At 39.5% G+C, this 20,059-nt stretch overlaps 1 protein-coding gene across 10 annotated transcripts in view; it reads left to right on the forward strand.

The window, feature by feature from the left end:
• LOC117432113 (arginine-glutamic acid dipeptide repeats protein-like) overlaps nucleotides 1-20,059 on the forward strand; it is a 131,979-nt gene that overhangs the window by 109,215 nt on the left and 2,705 nt on the right. For all 10 annotated transcript variants that reach the window (XM_059002398.1, XM_059002403.1, XM_059002399.1 and 7 more), the window contains 10 exons: nucleotides 10,873-11,035; nucleotides 11,546-11,638; nucleotides 12,469-12,668; nucleotides 13,593-13,754; nucleotides 14,106-14,219; nucleotides 14,746-16,139; nucleotides 17,518-17,740; nucleotides 18,122-18,839; nucleotides 19,351-19,494; nucleotides 19,683-19,863. In XM_059002398.1, the coding sequence (XP_058858381.1) occupies nucleotides 10,873-11,035; nucleotides 11,546-11,638; nucleotides 12,469-12,668; nucleotides 13,593-13,754; nucleotides 14,106-14,219; nucleotides 14,746-16,139; nucleotides 17,518-17,740; nucleotides 18,122-18,839; nucleotides 19,351-19,494; nucleotides 19,683-19,863 (3,392 nt within the window). The remainder of the gene's footprint in view (nucleotides 1-10,872; nucleotides 11,036-11,545; nucleotides 11,639-12,468; nucleotides 12,669-13,592; nucleotides 13,755-14,105; nucleotides 14,220-14,745; nucleotides 16,140-17,517; nucleotides 17,741-18,121; nucleotides 18,840-19,350; nucleotides 19,495-19,682; nucleotides 19,864-20,059) is intronic.

A 20,059-nucleotide genomic window follows, 5' to 3' on the forward strand; every position in this document is an offset into this window, starting at 1 on the left:
TTTTTTTGGGTTTCAGGGGCACCTAGCCAAGTTTGAAGCTCCTGCTGATGTATAAACAGCCGTGGCCTGACTTTTTATAAAAAAAATTAAAAAAAAGTGCACTTTATTCTGTTAACCATCAAGTGCTGCCTCCATTTTGTTTCAGCACAGCATCTGTTTGAAATGGTCATACTCGTGCCTATAGAAATTAAATAAAATGAAAGATTTGGAACCTAACTTTGTATGTTCTAGATTTGGGTAGCTTTTTTTACTATTGTTGAATAGTGTAGAAAAAGCAAGTGTTACTGAGGAACACATCTACACCCCATTTAGTCATCCCTTAAATTCTTATGCGACATGCAGTTGGCACTTCTTTCTTTGAATTAGTTACAAGTACAAAAAACATAACTAAACTGCATATGAAAGGCACTTGCAATGTGTAGGCAGGTAAAGGCAATTTATTACACTGCAGAAGTCGAAAGCTTATCAGGTTTATTTCTATTGTGCCGTGGGTGGAAATAAATGTATTGTCCATTCACTTTTAACTGATTGAAATGACCTAATCAATGTTGAAAGCTTATTTTTTTTAAACCAATAAATACACAAATAAGGAGCAACACAACTGACAGATCCTTGTGACCAACACAAAGCAGAACCTTGCTGATACTATTATATAGGCCTAGAAGAATCGATACCTTTTTTGTTTGTTTTTTTAAACTGGTCTGATAGTCGTAGATTACATTTCAGTTTCAGGCTTCATTTTACTGTTCGGTCTTCAGCCAGGTCTTTAGGTTCAGTGTTTTGCTTTTTAAGGTCAGTGGTTTGCTACAATGATAGACTCTGCATTAAGTAAACTAACCTGACCTCTTGCAGCTATATTTACACAAGTATGTGTCTGGTTTCCATCTACTGTAGCATCAGCCACAATATTTCCTGTCAAATGTTTTGTACATTCCACTGAACTTCAGACAGATAGAATAAGATGTGTCCTAAATTGAGCAATGGCGACATTCTTAATTTGGGAGGGGACTAAAAAGATGAGTGTCACTGAAACTATAAACTATACTGAAATTTTAAAAACTTATTTTTTCTTTCCAAAGTTAGGCAGATATTTAAGCTCTTTCAGGCTAAAATTGATCAACTGCATAGTAATCTTTTCCATGCATTAAATGTTTCCATTATACATGGGCTATACAGAAACTCACTATCCAAAGCTAACGGTATGGTAACTGTACCTTAACTTGTAAAATGCCTTAACTTAGTAAAGACCTATCTCAACGTACTAACAGTGCTGTGGGCAAATTTACAACCCTTTACAGATACAGGCAGGATTTTATTTTGATAATCAGTTTACAAAACTATGTATATTTGTTCAAGATATTTTTTACCGAGCATACTACTCATTTTTTAGTACACTAAAGAAAACAAAGTCCAGCATAGGTAGCTGTTAAAATTCAGTATCACCCACCTACAGTGAGCTAAATGACAAAACCGACAACACCCACCCTGGAAATTCTGTATCTCTGCATAGTGCAACAAGTGTAGAGCAGAAGCAAGTGTATTCTCTTGCTGCCTTCAGTTTTGCTAGCAAATAACCCTGCACCCGAATCTCAATTTTGTCATCTTTTTATTTATTCCTCATAAGGCCACAGCTGGGCAGGAAACTGGCTTGTTCATTTGATGCCAATGACACTGTCAAATTCTGAGGAGTAAATTACCCATTTTCAGCTTATTATGTTTAATTTACTTTATTTAAAAGCTGAAAGAAATTGTGTTAATGAGGAAAAACAGGAGTAAAATAAATGAATGTTAACCAGCCCTCCAAATGTGGTGTTGAATGTGCATTTGCTTCTGCTGGATACATTATTTATATGGATTGCATAATTCATATGTATGCACTAAAGAAAATATTAGATTTTTGTTTTTACAGGACTTCTCTGCCAGCAAGGTAAAATGCTTAAGGAAACTTGCTATTGTATTTATTTCTCTCTACACCTGCAGGAACAGTACATATGGGTGTAAAAAAAAAAAGGGAACATCGAGAAGTTGAACTGTTAAAATGGAAATTGAAGTTGCTGCCACAGTGGTGTTAAATTGTGTCGGTTGGATCAGTTGGTGTAGGCTGTAAAATTAGACAAACCACTAAGACTTCAATTGCGAACACACATCCCTCCAGGCTTTGTAATTTTCCAGACAAAATGGCAGAGATGGTAAAAATGTTTTCACTACAACCTTGCCGCAGATGTTTGCCTGGTTCTGGCTTGACAAAAGTCAAACAGAATTCACCGCTGGCGCTACGTCCTTTTAGCCAGAGCTCTTGTAGCTGGTGCCATTACAGATATTTTGTTTCGGGCATTAATTAAAACTACTAAAAGGGGGGCCCTGTGTACAGTGGTAGCAGCTGCTTCATGTTGACAGAGAAGGCTGATTGTTTAGTTGTTGCCTCAGTCTGCGACAAGGACAGCTGCAGATGTTATGTTTCGGACATGCTTTTATGTTTCAGAAAACTAAGACATCTGATGAATGGTAAATTAAATGTGTCTGTGTGGGTGCAGGCACACGTCTTTGAGGAGCGGAGTATGATACCTTTTTGCTTTTAATCTCAACAGCAGTTTAGGCACTTGAAAGAAACCACGAGTAAACAACCTCTGTTGTTGCCCACAAACAAAAAGCATGCATTTGTGTGCAAAGACTGCATTTCATCTCCTTAAGAGCAATCATGAGTTTGAAACTTTTAAAATCCTTAATTAGGCTTTGCTATTTTTCTAGGTTTCATTTTTTTTACAATCTTATCAAATTGAACTCATTTTGAGAAGTGAAATGTATTTGAAACTGTGGATATACAGGGTTTAAAAATGTAATGCTTTTTTTTGTGTGAAGATTAAGAACCGTTTTATAAAACCTTAGCTATTTAAATAGTCAACCTCCAAAAGCTGAGTTGTGTGAAATGTTTTTTAATTGAGAAGTTTCTGCACTAGTCTGTGCACAAAGTTTGCAAAACATTTCAGCATTGTGTTTCTCTATTTAAAAAAAAAAAAAAAAAACTTTATCTGGTTTGTGTTATGTTTTTCTCAACCACATTTACCACACATCTCTTGGCCACAATTCAATTCTTTTAAATCTTCTGAAACAACAATGCCTTCCAAACCTCCTGTTTGCCCCACATCTTACCTTTTAAATAATACCATAACATTTGAAAAAAGTTTGTTTGTGTCCTGTGTTTCATCAGAGACTAGATAAACTGGTTTGTTACTGAGGTGGGCCTAATGGATGGATACTGAACTATCCAGATTTAATTGCATTAGCTTATAACCATGCTGGCACACAACTGATGTTATCGGATCTGTTGCCAGTGCTATCTTTAAACCAGCCAGGATTTTTTTAAACAAGAAATAAATGTATCCAACATTAGATAGCATTTTTATTATTATTTTTCTTTGCATGATAAAAAGATTTCTTTTTTTCTTTCTTTTAACTTGCTGTAGTTTGTTCTGCATAGCTGGCCGCTTCAGTTCAGCTCCAGTGATTTAATTTGAGGAAGCAGCTGGTTGAGTCTGTAGGTGTGGTTGGTAATACAAACAGTAATGTTGCGATACAGTAAGCACTCAGCCATTTCCTGGATTAAAAAAAAAAAAAAAAAAAAGGTCAACTGTTTAAACTTGGCCACCAATCAGTATCAAGCAAAACCCTTAAACTACTGAATGTCTCTGAAAAATATATTTCTCCTTTTGTCATCTGCTTTGTTATAGAACCCCCTGCAGTGTTTACATGAAACACGTTTCTATATCTTTGCTGTATCCTGTGTTGTCCATATGTCAGCATTTTTTTTTTTTTTTTTTTTAAATAAACATACTCCTGATAGTTTTGATATATATTTTTTTTATTCACACATCAGGGTCAACTTTCTTATCAGCTTGTACTCTGGAACATTCACCAAGTGAAATATTTATTCTTCTGAACACCGTAGTGTACCCAGTTCATGCTCCCACCCGCAACAATGCTGGCTCTCTGATTGAAATGAGTGCTGTATTGTGGGAACAGTAAACCAGCAGGAGGGAGCGTGATCGGGATACACTGTGATCCTTCAAATACTTTTGTTTTTTCTCCTGGCGAGTAAATGTTGAGAAATGTATTGCCCTGTTATTAAAAATGTCGAGAGTCTGCAATATGGTTTTAAAAAAAAAAAATACTGACAACACAGAACACAGCAAAGGTAGTGCGTTTCTTTTAAACTTTGCAGGGTGTTCTATAGTATTTTGAGTGACATAAAAGCATTGTTCTTGAGACACCTTTAATCGGATGGAGATAGAGAAGGGCATGTCTTAAATTATAAGAGCATTATACTTTTAGCATCAATAATATTAGTGTATGTAAAGAATTTTAACTAGGGGTGTAAATAAAACTCCATAACGACCTTCTGGTTCACAGAAACTACAACTGCAGTGGCTTGATGGTGCAAAATGGAGGACAGAAATCTGTGAACAGTAACCAGGCTCATATTTTTGGTTATTTTTTGCTTTCGGGTGTCTGGTCCTGCAAGGCCCACGCTGGTTTCTTGCAAGACTTCTTGAATATGACAACTTTGGAGCGGCTTTCTTTTCTCAAGTGCTGAAGAAGTAACAATACTTTCTGTACTTGGAAGCGGTCAGATAACTTTCAAGAATGATCTGTCGCCAGCAGGGAAACTTAAGTTGTGATGCTAAACATTGATGTAAGACATGTGTCTTAAATGTAGTAGAACAACATCTCTCAGTAACACATCTGTAAGGAAAACAAAAACCATCTGTTCCATTTGAACTCTGGAGTGGATATAAGTCTATAAATATATTGCACTGATCACCAACAGGGGTTTTAATGGAAGGGACTTTTCAGGGGTACTTCAGGAAATGAAAATGATGAGAAACTGAAATATTGTCTTTTAATACCACGATGAGTGGGGAAGAGAAGTAAAACAGGAGCTTCAGTTGTCTACCGGGCAATTCCACAAGTTTCACTTGTGGGGATACATGGTTTCAAGTGGCATGGATTACTTGGGAAATCAATTTAGTCATATAATGTATCTGCAGACTCATCCACTTCCCAGATCTATAGCACAGCTTAGTGTTCACAGCACATAGTCTGCTCTCTACCGGCCCTGAAAAGATTAAGATTTAAGCTAACACTGTTTTGGATAACAAATTTTAAAAAAATTAAAAAAAGGTGAACAAATAAACCACTGGAAGTCGAATGGAATGCTGCCATTTAGTTATTTTTTGTTTAAAGACACAACATAGTATCTGACCTTTAATCTGTATTGAAGTACAGGTAAATATTTAGAGTTAGTTTAGCCTCATTTCAGGTGCTGCTTGACAGAAAATGACTTGCAGTGATATTTTCGTTGAAGAAAGGGGACTTTAATTACTCCTTTTATATATTTTAACCCCTCCTTCCCCGCCATACTTCCAGTTTGTTCAAATTATGTTTTATATTTATAAAATAATGCTACTTTTTACCTAACCACTGTATCAGCAGGCAATCTAAATATTTATTGGCTACAATGTTGTATGTTTCATTTTTTTATTCTCTGTGTACATGTATAAAATATAAAACATGGGTATTTTGAATGCTGATCTATTTTTTTTTTAAGCCTTGAAAACCAATAAAATATGCAGCTAGGAAATAAAAATAACAGGCAAAACCTTTATTTCCTAACAGCCATTACATGCCTCCCAGACAGATTTTTTTTTTTTTCCCGTAACTATCCTTTTTCCATTGCTCGAAAATGGATTTTCTGCGAGCTGCTGTCATTCAATTATCACCTCAGGAAATTCAGCAACATAACAGATGATCCCCCCCTAAAACACTTCCGCAGCATTATACTCCCAATCTTTCATCTCTGTTTTTTCTTACTACCATCAGTGAATATAACATTGCCGATGTATATTTTACGGGGTAACCCTGACGCCTGTCATTTTGATGCTGTGCAGAGATGATAGGATTGTGCTTGTAATGAAGGGCAGATAAATAGAAAAATGTTTACCATATGGAAAGTGGCAGTAATTGCTTTTTTCCCCTGAGCAAAGCCACACAACCCAGATTATTTATTTAAATGTTTTTCAACATTAAAAAGTCTGCATTGTTGTGTTAGCAACTGTTTTAGTAAAGAATGGGTATACTGAGAAATTAGGAGGAGAATTATACTGAACATGACTGCCGGAAAGATAATCCGTCTTGTCTTGAGCTACTGGGGAAAGATGCTTTCTGCTGTGAGCAGTTATTAGCTGGTGAATGGGCCAAGATGAAAGTTTTTGCAGATTCTTCAATTAGATTTCACATTGGCATGCCAACAGTTCATGCCCTTACGCCTGATGGTTCCAAATTTATACCTGTAGCTGCGTATTGTCCCAGATGGCTATGAATAAAAAATAAAAAAAATGGCCTGTTCACCAATTAAGGACTATTTTTAATTTTGTATCTGTGTCTAAAGAAAATTAAAAACACAAATAGAAATAATACAAAATAGAATCTCTGTCTGGCTGTACCCACGGCTACAATAGAAGGTAAGAATATGCCTGATTTTGGTGTAAGCAGCTGTGTGTAGCAGTAGAAGCGAGTCAGACATCCATTTTATTGTTGCGTTTCTAAGATTTACAGTGAGAATATTTAAAATGTTTATTAACATTATCTTCCAGATGGTTTAGGCAAACTACATGAACAAATGGTGGTCTTGACCCCAACAGATAATGTGTTTGTTATTGTTGCAGGTGTGATTAGTGTTTGGTTGAAGTAATGGAAAGACACAGGCTAATGAATGGCCTTCCACTGTTAATGTGCATTGCAACTCTGTATAGAACCCAATGTTGTGCTGAAATGAAGCCAAAGTCTGTTAACATGTCCCTATAGTTTAGACATCCATAAATAACATCCGTGGGTTTGTGATGGACCTGTGTCTTGGGTAAAGTATGAAGGGTATAATGAGGCCTGGACGTTCTCATAGACCTGTTTTTCCACTCTGGTTTGTAAATCACACTGTAGTAGTGTGATCATGTTGGGGAATAACATTGACTATATGAACTGACATGCAGTACACAGGACTGACAACTGTTCTCTGAGGGTGATGCTTGCTTCAGGTAGACACCCAGAGTATCTACAGATGCTCGGCCTGGCATTTGAGCATCAGCAAAGGGTTGGGGTTAGTTACTAAATTAACTCTGGCTTTAGCTTATTAGTCAACAAAAGTTGTCTTTTGTATGCTTTAAAAGTCTGTTTATGCTTTGAATAAACAGTAAATAAGTGATATTGTGAACATGTTGCTCTCAATGGGAGCAGAGGCTATTTTCAGTACTCAAATGTATTTGTGAATAATTTAGAGTTGCATTAATATGCATATGATTAAGGGCCAACTGAGTTGCACAGTTTGCTTTCAAAGTTAATATTAATGAATTATAAGTTTGTGAGCAGACTAGATTAATCCTGTGGTAAGATGACTAGATTTCTGCTTGGACCGCAGCCAGAGGAAATGGTTACACATGTAGTCTGGTTATATGTCGAGGCTCCTTAGGCAGCTGTCTGTTTTAATATGTTAATAATTACGATTGGTCTTTTTTTCAATGATAGACTTTATAGTGGTTAACTTGAAAACTATTAAGAATTTTAACAAGAGGGTAAAGTGCTGATTTAAAAAAAAAAAAAAAAAAAATTCATATTTGGAATATGGTAAAGATTGGTATTGATTCATGAAGTACAGTCAGTGCCGCTTTATCAGGATGCCTTGGGAAGAAGCAGCTGTCCTAAATAAATGAGAGGCATTTGAGAGGACCTTAGTCACACTTGTATTCATAATTTATGACGCACATAAGAGAGGAAGTATTTTTTTGTTTTTTCTAAATTAATCGTGTATTATTCTGCGGCCACGCCTGTTGAACGAGGTACTGTGTCGGAAAGGATCTCCATAAAAAAATAAACATCTTGGAAAGAAATCATGCAAAAATTGAATTTGTAATAGACAAATAATTGCCACATTTTCCCCAAGAAAAATGTGTAATCATTGTTATTTCTAATTGGAGACATAAAACATGAGTCAAGAGAGTTCTGTTTTGGGTTCAGCAGCAGCCCGAGAAATTGAAACTCAACAGCCATGATGACAACTTGCAAATGACAGGCGAGGCAAAAACCACTGGATTACGCAATTTGTGCAAGTCACAGTGTAATCACTTAATCGCTGCACTGTGTGAACCTGTCTTGCTCTGAAAAGCGATCTCCGTTCATCGTTTGAAAATACTGTATCCCAATTAAACATAAATAGGATTGGAAAGAACTGTCTCCCAGAGTCCTGTCCCATTTAAGCAGAAACCCTGATCACCAGTGTCCTGATTTAAGTGGTGCAAACCTTATATTATGAGGTCTGTTGTCACCAGTGCTGTCAAATCCCTTTATTACAATAAGCCACATGATGTTAATCCTTGGTTTACCCAAGGCAAGACAAGCTTGGTACTAAACACACAAGTGCAGCTTGTACTGTGTGTTTAACATTTGAAATACATTGATAAAGGGTGGGAACTGAGCAGTAGCTACAATCTCTCCTTTAATGTTTGATTTGATATCTCCATTGTGCAGTTAATAACACCTATGCCGGTCTTTTACTGTTTCCTTTATAAAGCCTGTGATTGTTTAATCATAACACGGAAGGGCAAAAGATAGAAATCATTTAAAAGCAAAATAATGGCAACAAGGGACAGCTCATTGTGTTGCTGAGACTTGACTAAAAAAAATCTTTATATAAACCTGCCCGAGGAGAACAAGCTGCATTGCTGATGAGATGGAGATTGAAGTGAAACCTGCTTGAAACTTGATCACATCTCCTCTACGTGCCCTTTATGTAATTCATAGCATTGTAATCTCTCTACCTTGCTCAGCAAGTAACCCACGGTTGGTTCCTTTCTCCGACCTGCTGACTTTGTCAGAACAAGAATTTTTCAAACAGACCTACGGTGTAGTTCTGCATTCAAATGTGTGTGAATGAAAATGTAAAAAATAAAATGCCCACAATCTCAAAATCCCAAATGAAAATAAACACTGTTAATAAAACAATCTTAAGGATTTAAAACTATCAATAAACAACTTCACTATTTGTGTTGTATACATTAAAAAAAAAAACTGTGTACAGTATTTGCACTTGCTTCAAAATAGGGCCTGTTTGCTTTATTAATGGGCTTGCTGCAGTGTGAATATTTACTACCAGTGGTAGACATGTATGTAAACATGTCAGTTTATAATTAATTTACACTATGGACAGTAGCTTTAAAAAAGGAAATGAAAGGCAGAGCTGCCAGAATCATACACATTAAAGATACTGAGCCCATCAAGTCTTAGTTTACCTGATAGGACTCGGATCTTGTCAAACCAGACAAATTATATCCCCAATCCCTTATTAACTGTAAACTGTTAGACGCAAAGTGCTGAACAATTAATATTTGGCATCTGATGGATTGAAATCCAAAAATAATTACCCCCACTCAAGCCAATTCTGTTTTTATGCTTATTATTTTGAGTGCTAGCAGAAGTGGCAGTTAATTTGAGAGGGCTGCCTCGGTAAAGGACGTTGTGATCAACGATTGCATGTGTTAATGTTTCAGTATGGTATTGATTTCTTCACCAGCTTGTGTGCACTGAATGTATACGCTGTGGGCTCAGGCAGTGCATACTATGCATGTTTGATTCAAGTTCAATTGACTCTGCTGACGGAGAGAGCAGGAGCCATTTCACTCTCTATTTGCAGCACCAGAGCTCCACCGACATGTTCTTTTGTTTGCATTCAAGCCGCTGCCACACATGCAGTCACCAATATACTGATCCTAATCCTCCCAGATTCACTACACTTCAGTGCCTAATCCCTAGATAGACATTACAACAGCAGAGAGCTGAGGTCTGCTAATAAAACCTGACATGGATTATTCATTTTCCATGAACCTTTCCTCTTTACTGTAGAAAAGCTATCTGAATTAATATTAGTGTAATCATTAAACATTAGTATTTATATGAATATTTGAAGTTTTTGTTTTTTTTGGTCAGAGCACCATGTCATTCTCCTGTGTAATATCTATCTCAGGATTCATGTAATTTTTTCCACAAGCCTTTCCAAAAGTTTTGGATTTGTTGCTTGGCTTCAATGTCTTGTCTCACAGCGAACCACACCTCCTGCTTTTACCTTGAGGCAAATTTGTAACTGTAAAATAATGGGCTTTTACAACTAAGAAGAGGATTAAAGAAAACCGATTCTTACCTAATTTTATTTCACATAGGCCTACATTAAGTGTATCATCTGTGTTGCTCTTTCAAGACGAGCCAAACACAATAATGTTGGGTGTTTTCGCAAGCTGCCCTGATTTTTTTTCCTGCCAGGTTTTAAATCATAAAGCTGTAAGCAAGCTATATATAATCTGCATTGATTGCCAATGTGTTTTGAATGGAGAAGAGTAAAATTACAAATGTAATATTGATGGGAAACTGTTTTAAAATGTAGTTGACTATTTCACAGTTGGGATTGCTTTAATCATTTTTATTTTTAAAAATGCCTCCTCCGGGAGGTTGTTTTCTTCCAGATACCTCATCTAAATAATTAAGTACAATTAATGGTGGCAAAACACTGCTGGCTGTTTTCAAAATGCAATTATACAAGTAGTTCTTTCACTACTGTCAAGACATAAAAGAAGTTGCTGTCACCATTTATCATGCTGCCAATTGTTCTCAAATGTGTTCTTTATAAACAGACATTTGTGGTATAGATTGCCATTGTATTATTGGTATAATTAGTTAACTTTCCAGAGTGCTTAATTGTATTTTCTTTCTCTCTTTTTACTGAGCATTGGAATTTTAGCATTTCACTCATGTTGATGGTACAATTTTGTCTTGCAGGGTGAATTGATCACTTTTTATTACTACTGGAAGAAAACTCCAGAAGCAGCCAGTTCCCGAGCCCACCGCAGACACAGGAGGCAGGCTGTGTTCCGCAGAATCAAAACCCGCACTGCGTCCACACCCGTGAACACTCCCTCCAGGCCACCGTCCAGCGAGTTCTGTAAGCATATCTGATTACACTGATGAATGTTGGAGCTTGTGAAATGTGACGGCATGCTCAAAAACGCAGCCCGAGTGGGCACATGTGGAGACACATTGTTCCACCGATGTGCCTCCCGGAATATGGCACTGGTAACGAGCGACACCCTTTGACAGTGAAGCTGTTTTGTTTGCTTTGCTGATACAGTACCTATTTAATTAGGCATAAAGGACTATGAATCAGGTAGACAGGGACCGCTTAAAAGATAATTAATATTGTTTAGGGTGTTATTGGGAAGGTGCCTTACATTGGAATGAGTTTTATGTGTACTTTATCTAGGCAGTTAGTTATGATTTAATATTTGTGTTAGAAACATTGACTCGTATGAGTTTCCAATACTGTATCTAGGCACATAGTTACCATCGATATTTGTGTTATGGACATTGACCGACTCCTGTTACTGGCTTAATCTGGAAAAGATAAGTGTTCTTTGTAATTAAAAAATAAATAAATAAAGCAACTCTCTTCCAGTGGACCTGAGTTCAGCAAGTGAGGATGACTTTGACAGTGAAGACAGCGAGCAGGAGTTGAAGGGATACGCCTGTCGTCACTGCTTCACAACCAGTAAGTAATGTTTACTATTGAATCTTAATTGGGGTGCAAACAAAGTATGTAACCTTGTTAGAGCTTGCTGATATTTACCTATTCAACTTTTCAAGAAGGTGGTTCTGAATCTAAAACCATTTGATATTTGTAAGTGTTTAGTCTAAAAAAAAAAAAAAAGGTACCATAGATACATAGAAAAAAGGGACTATGCGTGTTAATAGAAAATACAGTGCCTAGGCCTGTATACTAACCTTGCAGCCTTTTGTGCTATGTTTTACATTGAACAATTCCATGTTGTTAATCTCACAGTGGAGCCTGGGTGAAGTGGTTTGAATTGTCAAAAATAATAATTTCAGGGGCTGCCGAGTGTGTTTCATCCGGTAAAGGCATGACGCGCCCTATAGCTTGGAGATCGCTGGTTCAAATCCAAGCTATGCCACTGCCGACCGTGGACGGGAGTTCCCAGGGGGCGTTGCACAATTGTCCAAGCGCTGCCTGGGCGGGGAGGGGTTAGGTCGGCTGGGAAGTCCGTGGCTCGCCTCACACCAGCGACCCCTGTGGCTGGCCTGGCACCTGCAGGCCTGCCTGTATGCAATTCAGAACTGTGTGGTCTTCCGACGCTGTAAGTTCTGAGATGGCTGCAAGGCGGACTTGCAGAGCGAAAAAAAGCAGATGGCTGACGGCACTCGTTTCGGAGGACACATGTGCTCGTCCTCGTCTCTCCCAAGTTAGTTCAGGGGTAGCAGCAGTGAGCCAGGTTGAGTAATAATTGGACATTCCAATATTGGGAGAAAATTGGGAATTAATGAAAAAATTATTATTCAAAAAAGTTAAAATAATCATTTCAGCTTCCAAGGACTGGCACCACGGTGGGAGAGAGAATATCTTACTGTGCACAGACTGTCGGATTCACTTTAAGAAGTACGGTGAGCTGCCTCCGATTGAGAAGCCAGTGGACCCTCCGCCTTTTATGTTCAAACCCGTCAAAGAGGAAGAGGATGGAATTAGTGGGAAACATAGCATGAGGACCAGAAGGAGTCGAGGCTCGGTATGCCACAGCGCTTTTCCTATTCTTTTCATTATTGGAGCAACATGTCCTTTTACATTAGTGTCTAGGTACAGCTTGTGTGAATTCAGAGGTAATACATCCAAAATGTGTATATTTCAATTATTGACCTTTATTCTGTGTTCACTCATGTAATTATAATATATATATATATATATATATATATATATATATATATATATATATATATATATTCTTTAAATTATGAACTGAAGAAAGATTTAAGTTATGAAAACAATTGATTTAAAACCCTCAGCAGAATGGAACAGTGCATACTTAACGCAAGTTTACGTGAGCAGAATAGGAATAACCTATCCGCTTATATATGACAAGTGCAGCCATCACAAGAAAAGATGGTCACTAATGACGACTTTGGCAACCAGCCGTGTGGGTAAGTGCTTTGGCATTGCATCAGTTAGAAAGGCAGGTGTGTTTATCTGAACAGCAAAGACTGCTCCACCTCCACAGTAGGTCGTTTTGAATCATAAATCTGCGCTGTCAGGCTGGAGTGACGGCTTGTGTACTGATGGGTTTCACCGGCTTTAAGTGAATCGTTAATCAAAACAGCTGCTAAATTAATAAGAAACAGCTGTAAACCGCATACATTATTACTACATAATGGTCTAGAATTCTCAGGTGGATTGTGGAACCACATGTTTTAATAGCTAACTGGGTGTTTTGCCTTTGCTTTTATCCTGTTAGTTTTGCATAATAACAGTCAATTCAACTTAAACTGTGCATTCAATATATCCTTTGCAGATAGTTATATTTTTTTTCAGTACATGGACTAGTCAATCATTTACTGTTTAGGTGCTGTCTCAAACAAATTTTCATAAGCTTTTTTTGTAGAGGATTTATAATAGGCTTCAACTAATCCTAATAAACATGTATTTTTAAACACATTAGATGTCTACACTACGTAGTGGTCGTAAGAAGCAGACAGCTAGTCCTGATGGTCGAGCCTCACCAACCAATGAAGATATTCGATCCAGTGGCCGAACATCTCCTAGTGCTGCAAGTACTTCCAGCAATGACAGTAAGGCAGACTCCATGAAAAAACCCAGCAAGGTAAGGGTTAAACCGCTTTGTGCTTTTAGAGTAATAGATGCATTGGAGCAGCTGCAGTCTGGCAACCTAATATATATTTACTGTTTTGAAGTCATTCAGCTTCCATCCAGGTGCTTGTCTTCCTCTCTATTAATATAATGACTTGCTAAAATGAGTCCCCTCTTTCAGAGCTGGTAGCCAGCTTCCTTGTTTCTTTATTTTATGTTTTATTGCATGATTTACAGGCAGGTATCACTTACGTGCTTGTCAGGCTAGCACCTAACCTTAAGCACCATAAATGGATATTGTTTATTTGCAGGTTTAGGGTTTACTAATGTGTTTTTTTTTTTTTTTTATGGTTTTATTTTACAGAAGATAAAAGAAGAAGTACCTTCACCTCTAAAGAGTGCCAAACGACAACGGGAAAAGGCCGCTTCCGACACAGAGGAAACCGAAAGGGTTACTGCAAAGAAATCCAAAACTCAGGTGAGCAACATACTTCGGTACAGCCCTGCTGATTTAATTATACTTTGGGGTGCAAGACATGAATTGGTGTATAATAAGGCTATTGTAGCACTGTGAGAAGTAAGTTACCATCTGGTAATGTGAAATTGAAAACATCACGTTTTATAGAGTAAATTCAATTTTGGCCACTGCAAAGTGTCAGGCCTGTGTATTTTAATTGAGTAAAGCAGGGGACAACAGCATGTTGTTTTGCTTTAATGGTTCCCTTCTGCTTTGAATAAAAAAATATGCTAAACACAGATGTGCTGTTTTAATTTGTTTACTTTCTTTTGCAAGAGTGTGTGCACTTTTTTTTTTTTGGTTTGTGTGCATGTTCTCCACAACAAGCGCACACAGACACACAAAATAGTTAGATCAAAAGCATATTAAAAAAAAAAAAAAAAACTTTATTGGTCCTAAACTATTAGCTTAGCTTTTTTGAAAGGTGGTGTAGTTGAGCTGTGTGGTTGTTTTGTGAAAGATTTCTCATCTCCTTTTGAATTACTAGGAGATTAACCAGCCCGACTCCCCATCAGAGTGTGAGGGTGAGGGCGAGGGAGAAGGCGAAGGGGAGAGTTCAGACAGCCGCAGTGTTAATGATGACGGAAGCAGTGATCCAAAGGACATTGACCAGGATAATCGCAGTTCCTCTCCAAGTATTCCAAGCCCGAGGGACAATGAGAGTGACTCTGATTCCTCGGCCCAGCATCCTGTAATCCAGAATCCGAATGGCCCACCACCGCCTCCTCAAGCCCCTCTCCTACAGATACCTGCCTCAACACCTCCAGTGTTGAGCGCAGCTACAGCATCTTCCCAAGTCTCCTCATCCATCTCCCAGCCTTCCATACCCCCACAGCCTCTGTCACATTCTCTTATCCAGCCTGCTTCTCAGCTGCATCCTCAGAGGCTGCCTTCGCCTCATCCGCCACTGCAGGCTTTAACTCAGGCGCTGACTCAGACGCAAGCTCTGCCTCCGTCTCAAGCCCCTCTCCAGCCTCAGCAGACTCCACTCCACGCTCAGATGCATCCACTCCCTCATCCTCTACAGGCCCAGCCTCACATACAGCACCCACTGCCACCTCAGCCATTCCCCACCTCCTCCTCACAGTCTTCTCAGTCTCAGATTCCTCCACCTCCTCCACTTCCGTCTCAACCACCCACTCCGGGCCACACCCAGCAGCAGCCGCCTCCACACACTCCTCCTCAAGCACCGCCCCAGCCCCCTAGAGAGCAGCCCCTGCCTCCAGCCCCCATGGCCATGCCTCATATCAAACCTCCTCCAACAACGCCCATCCCTCAGATGCCCAACCCACAGGCACACAAACACCCACCCCACCTGTCTGCACCGCCTCCATTCCCGCAAATGCCTCCCAATCTGCCCCCTCCACCGGCACTGAAGCCACTCAGTTCCCTCAGTTCCCTCTCTACCCACCACTGTCCATCCGCCCACCCACCGCCGCTCCAGCTTATGCCCCAGAGCCAACAGCTCCAGCTCCCACCTGCTCAACCTCCAGTGCTTACTCAGTCCCAAAATCTGCCAGCGTCCGCAGGTCATCCTTCCTCTGCATCTCACCCAGTTATTTCCCAGTCCCCGTTCCCCCCACACCCTTTCATCCCGGGAGGACCGCCCACCATGCCTCCTTCATCAGCATCAACGTCTGCAACGTCGACCTCCTCCTGTCTCCCTGGTATGCAGCCGCCACCACAGTCTTCCATCTCAACGCCTCTGCCTTCCACTGTGAGCGTTCCCAGCTCAGCGTCCTCTGCGGCCCCTCCTATTCAAATCAAAGAGGAGCCTATGGATGAGCCTGAAGAACCTGAGAGCCCACCACCTCCTCAGAGAAGCCCTTCTCCAGAACCCACTGTGGTCAACACACCAAGCCATGCCAGCCAGTCAGCAAGGTACAAACAAGCTCATACTGGTTTATTTTTTTATTTTTTTTGTGAAGCGATTTTTGTACATTCGGAGACATGCAGGTTTAAATTACAGATTACATTTCAAGGCAGTATAAACATTTCACAGCATTAAACAAAGTTGAAGGCTGGAAAGAAAAAAAAAAATTGACTTGAAGAAGATGTAAGGCTATGTGCTGTCAGTTTTATTCACACAGTAGATAGGTGACTGAAGTGCTTTGGAACAAAGTTTAGATGGGCTTCAGCTGGTTGGTTTTCATTAACCTTCAAGACTTGTTTGCTCTGTACGGTGCTTTAGACATCCATCAGACAAACCTTTTTTTTTTTTTGGTCTGACATCTACTGACTAAATGAGTTGGCCTTTATAAGGATGTTAGTTTTATAGTCTTATTTATTTAACTTACAGGCCTGCATAACCAACTAATTATCGATTAAAAATATATGCCTCGTTACAAAAATATTACCACTTATCAAACAGACTTTCTAAGTGTAATTTAATCTAAAAGAAAGCTGATCTTGAAAGAATGGTAATTACAGTATGAATTCCTGAAGAAAAAGAAACTCGTGCTGATCCATTTGTCTGGAGTCTCTTTAGAGGTAATTATGAATAACGATGAACTCCTAAATATGCAACAGCTACATTAATTATATAGACATCAGTAAAAATACATTAGTTCAAGCGATTTATTTTAATTTGACTGTCACCACCTTTCCCTCAAACCATGACCTAAATCTGTTGTTGAATCATGTAAGACTTCAAGGCAAAGAAAATGAAATACTGCAGATGCTAACCAGCAAAAGAACCAAAGCTGGATTATTTGTTTTAAGGTGACATCCTGTCTGGTTTCATCAAAATAAATGTCCTGGTGGTCAAGAAATATCATGGGTAATGTCAAAAGCACTCAAGATCTGCATAAACGTAATACTTCTATATGAGAAACAATACGCTAGCATGTATGTTCACAGTCCCTCGGGTAACATTAGGAAGTTAGGGTATGTGAAACCAGCAGTAACAGTTCTGTGGTTGCAGTTACTAACCTGATTTATTCTCAATTTTAGAATATTTATCTGGCATCATTCCAAGAAATGCAGCAAGTGTTTTGGGGGATTTCACTATCTTTTAGTAATAATTCCATTGTGTATGTCTGTCTAGTTCTATCTTGCATAAATCCTAGCCGAGTTCGATTTTCATCTCATGGCATTCCAGTCAAAGTGATATTTTAATGAAGTAAGAATACAAGCAGCCTTAAAAAAACACTGAATTTGGATGATGTGGAAAGCTTTTAGCAATAGCTTTTGCTGCCCCATACGACAGAATTGATTTGTTTTTTCCTTTTATTAAATGGTGTCCTTGCGCTGTGTTCAGGTTCTACAAGCATCTCGATCGTGGTTACAACTCCTGTGGGAGAACGGATTTCTATTTCACCCCTCTGGCTGGCTCGAAACTTGCCAAGAAGAGAGAGGAGGCATTGGAAAAGACCAAGAGGGAGGCTGAGCAGAAAGCAAGAGAAGAGAAAGAAAAAGAGAGGGAGAAGGAAAGAGAGAGGGAAAGGGAGCGAGAACGAGAGAGGGAAGCTGAAAGAGCAGCGGTATGTTTTTTTTGGTTTTTTTTTTTACTCTGCAAGCTATTCATCGATCTGTATTAAATCTCTATACACACATACAAGTCACATTATGAAAGAGCCGATCGTTGACTACCTTTGGACCAGCAAACATACTGTAACAAACAAGTTGAACAAAAACGTGAAACAGAAATGGTTGGACTTAATAGTCCTCGGCTAAATCCCATCTATAGTTGTCCTCAGACACCATGCTGTTTACCTTTTCCATTTGAAGTTGTACAGTTTCTTCTCTCTGTGCATAAGAAAACATATCTGATTGTACATAGTTGAAAGGGATCCAATGTAAACACTGAAAACCATTTTGCAGTTTCAAGTGCTGATTTTCCTTTTTTTCCTTCCCTCCTGCAGAAAGCATGCAGCTCATCCCATGATGGGCGGATGGGAGATCCTCAGATGGGTGGGCCTCACATGAGGCCTTCCTTCGAGCCTCCCCCGACGACCATCGCTGCCGTACCTCCATATATCGGGCCAGACACCCCGGCCCTGCGCACCCTGAGCGAGTACGCTCGCCCTCACGTCATGTCTCCCACCAACCGCAATCACCCCTTCTTCGTGTCCTTGAACCCTGCAGACCCCCTGCTGGCTTACCACATGCCAGGCTTGTACAACGCAGACCCAGGCATGAGGGAGCGCGAGCTGCGGGAGCGCGAGATGCGTGACAGAGAGATTCGGGAGAGGGAGTTGAGGGACAGGATGAAGCCTGGCTACGAGGTTAAGCCCCCCGAGTTGGAAGGTTTGCACCCAGGTGCCAATCCCATGGAGCATTTTGCAAGGCATGGAGCCATTACCCTTCCACAAATGGCAGGACATCATCCCTTCGCTGCTTTCCATCACGGTTTAAACCCCTTGGAAAGGGAAAGACTTGCACTTGCTGGCCCGCAGTTGCGGCCTGAAATGAGCTACCCAGACAGACTGGTGGCCGAAAGGCTGCATGCTGAACGCATGGCGTCGGTAGCAAATGACCCAATAGCAAGGCTGCAAATGTTCAACGTTACCCCGCATCATCACCAGCATTCACACATCCATTCACACCTACACCTACATCAGCAAGACCCATTGCATCAAGGTAAGACAAGGCAGATTCACAGAGGTTTTTTGATATCAAGGTTTAAGTGGGAATATCACTGAGCACATTTCCAAGATTGCACCCAAAGACTGATTGTGGCAATTTTGTTGTTGTTGTTATTATTATTGTTGTTATTATTATTATTATTATTATTATTATTATTATTATTTTTATTTATTAATTAATAAACAGGCACAAAAGGCAAAGTAATAAGTGATTTGTGTGTATGTGGTTATTATTTTAAAGGCTGTTGTATAACAATAACATTTTTCTGTTTTATATCAGCTCTTTATTACTTAAAGTACTTTTAAAATGAATATTGATGACTAGCCGGATATGATTAAATCTGACAGATCCCCAAAATTCATTAAACGTAAAGCTTTTATCAATTCAATGTTAAAATAATGGTAACAGCCCCTTGGTGTTATTCAGTGTGCTGAGCCAATGATTATTATAATGCTAAAAGGTAATGTGTCTGTCCTCCTCCCACCCACCCCCCTCAACCTGATAGGTTCTGGCGGTCCTGTGCATCCACTTGATGCTCTGGGAGCTGGTCCTCATTTGGCACGGTTTCCCTACCCTCCTGGGACCATTCCAAACCCACTGCTGGGACAACCTCCACACGAACATGAAATGCTCAGACACCCTGTGTTCGGTAAGAAACACTTGCAGGTGGAGTTTGAACGGTCAGAATATTACGCAATGTCTCAAGCCTGCAACACAGATATGAGAGACCAAAAGGAAAAATTATTTTAACATAAATCAAATAAAAAGAAACAATCCTTTGAACCAGTTGCACAAGTCTCTTGAAAGATTAACAAAGTGTGTTTTGTTTCTTTCTAGGCACCCCGTATCACAGAGACCTGACCGGGGCTCTTCCACCCCCCATGTCCGCAGCACACCAGCTCCAGGCTATGCATGCACAGTCCGCAGAGCTGCAGAGGCTGGCCATGGAGCAGCAGTGGCTACACGGACATCACCACATGCATGGAGGACCCCTCCCAGGCCAGGAAGATTACTACAGGTAAACAATACACTTTGTTTAGAAACAGTAGGCGGGGGAAAATCTAAATATCTTACTAGAAGTGTGTGGTGCATAAAATGGTACATTTATTATGTTCAGGGTGGTTTGAATTGAGTAAAGAAAAGGGATGAAATTGTTAAACAATTGATAAATGAACACTGCAAGCTTGTGCACATAATTATAAGCACCTGACAGT

The sequence above is a fragment of the Acipenser ruthenus genome, chromosome 27, assembly GCF_902713425.1.
Source record: "Acipenser ruthenus chromosome 27, fAciRut3.2 maternal haplotype, whole genome shotgun sequence".
Lineage (NCBI taxonomy): Eukaryota > Metazoa > Chordata > Actinopteri > Acipenseriformes > Acipenseridae > Acipenser > Acipenser ruthenus.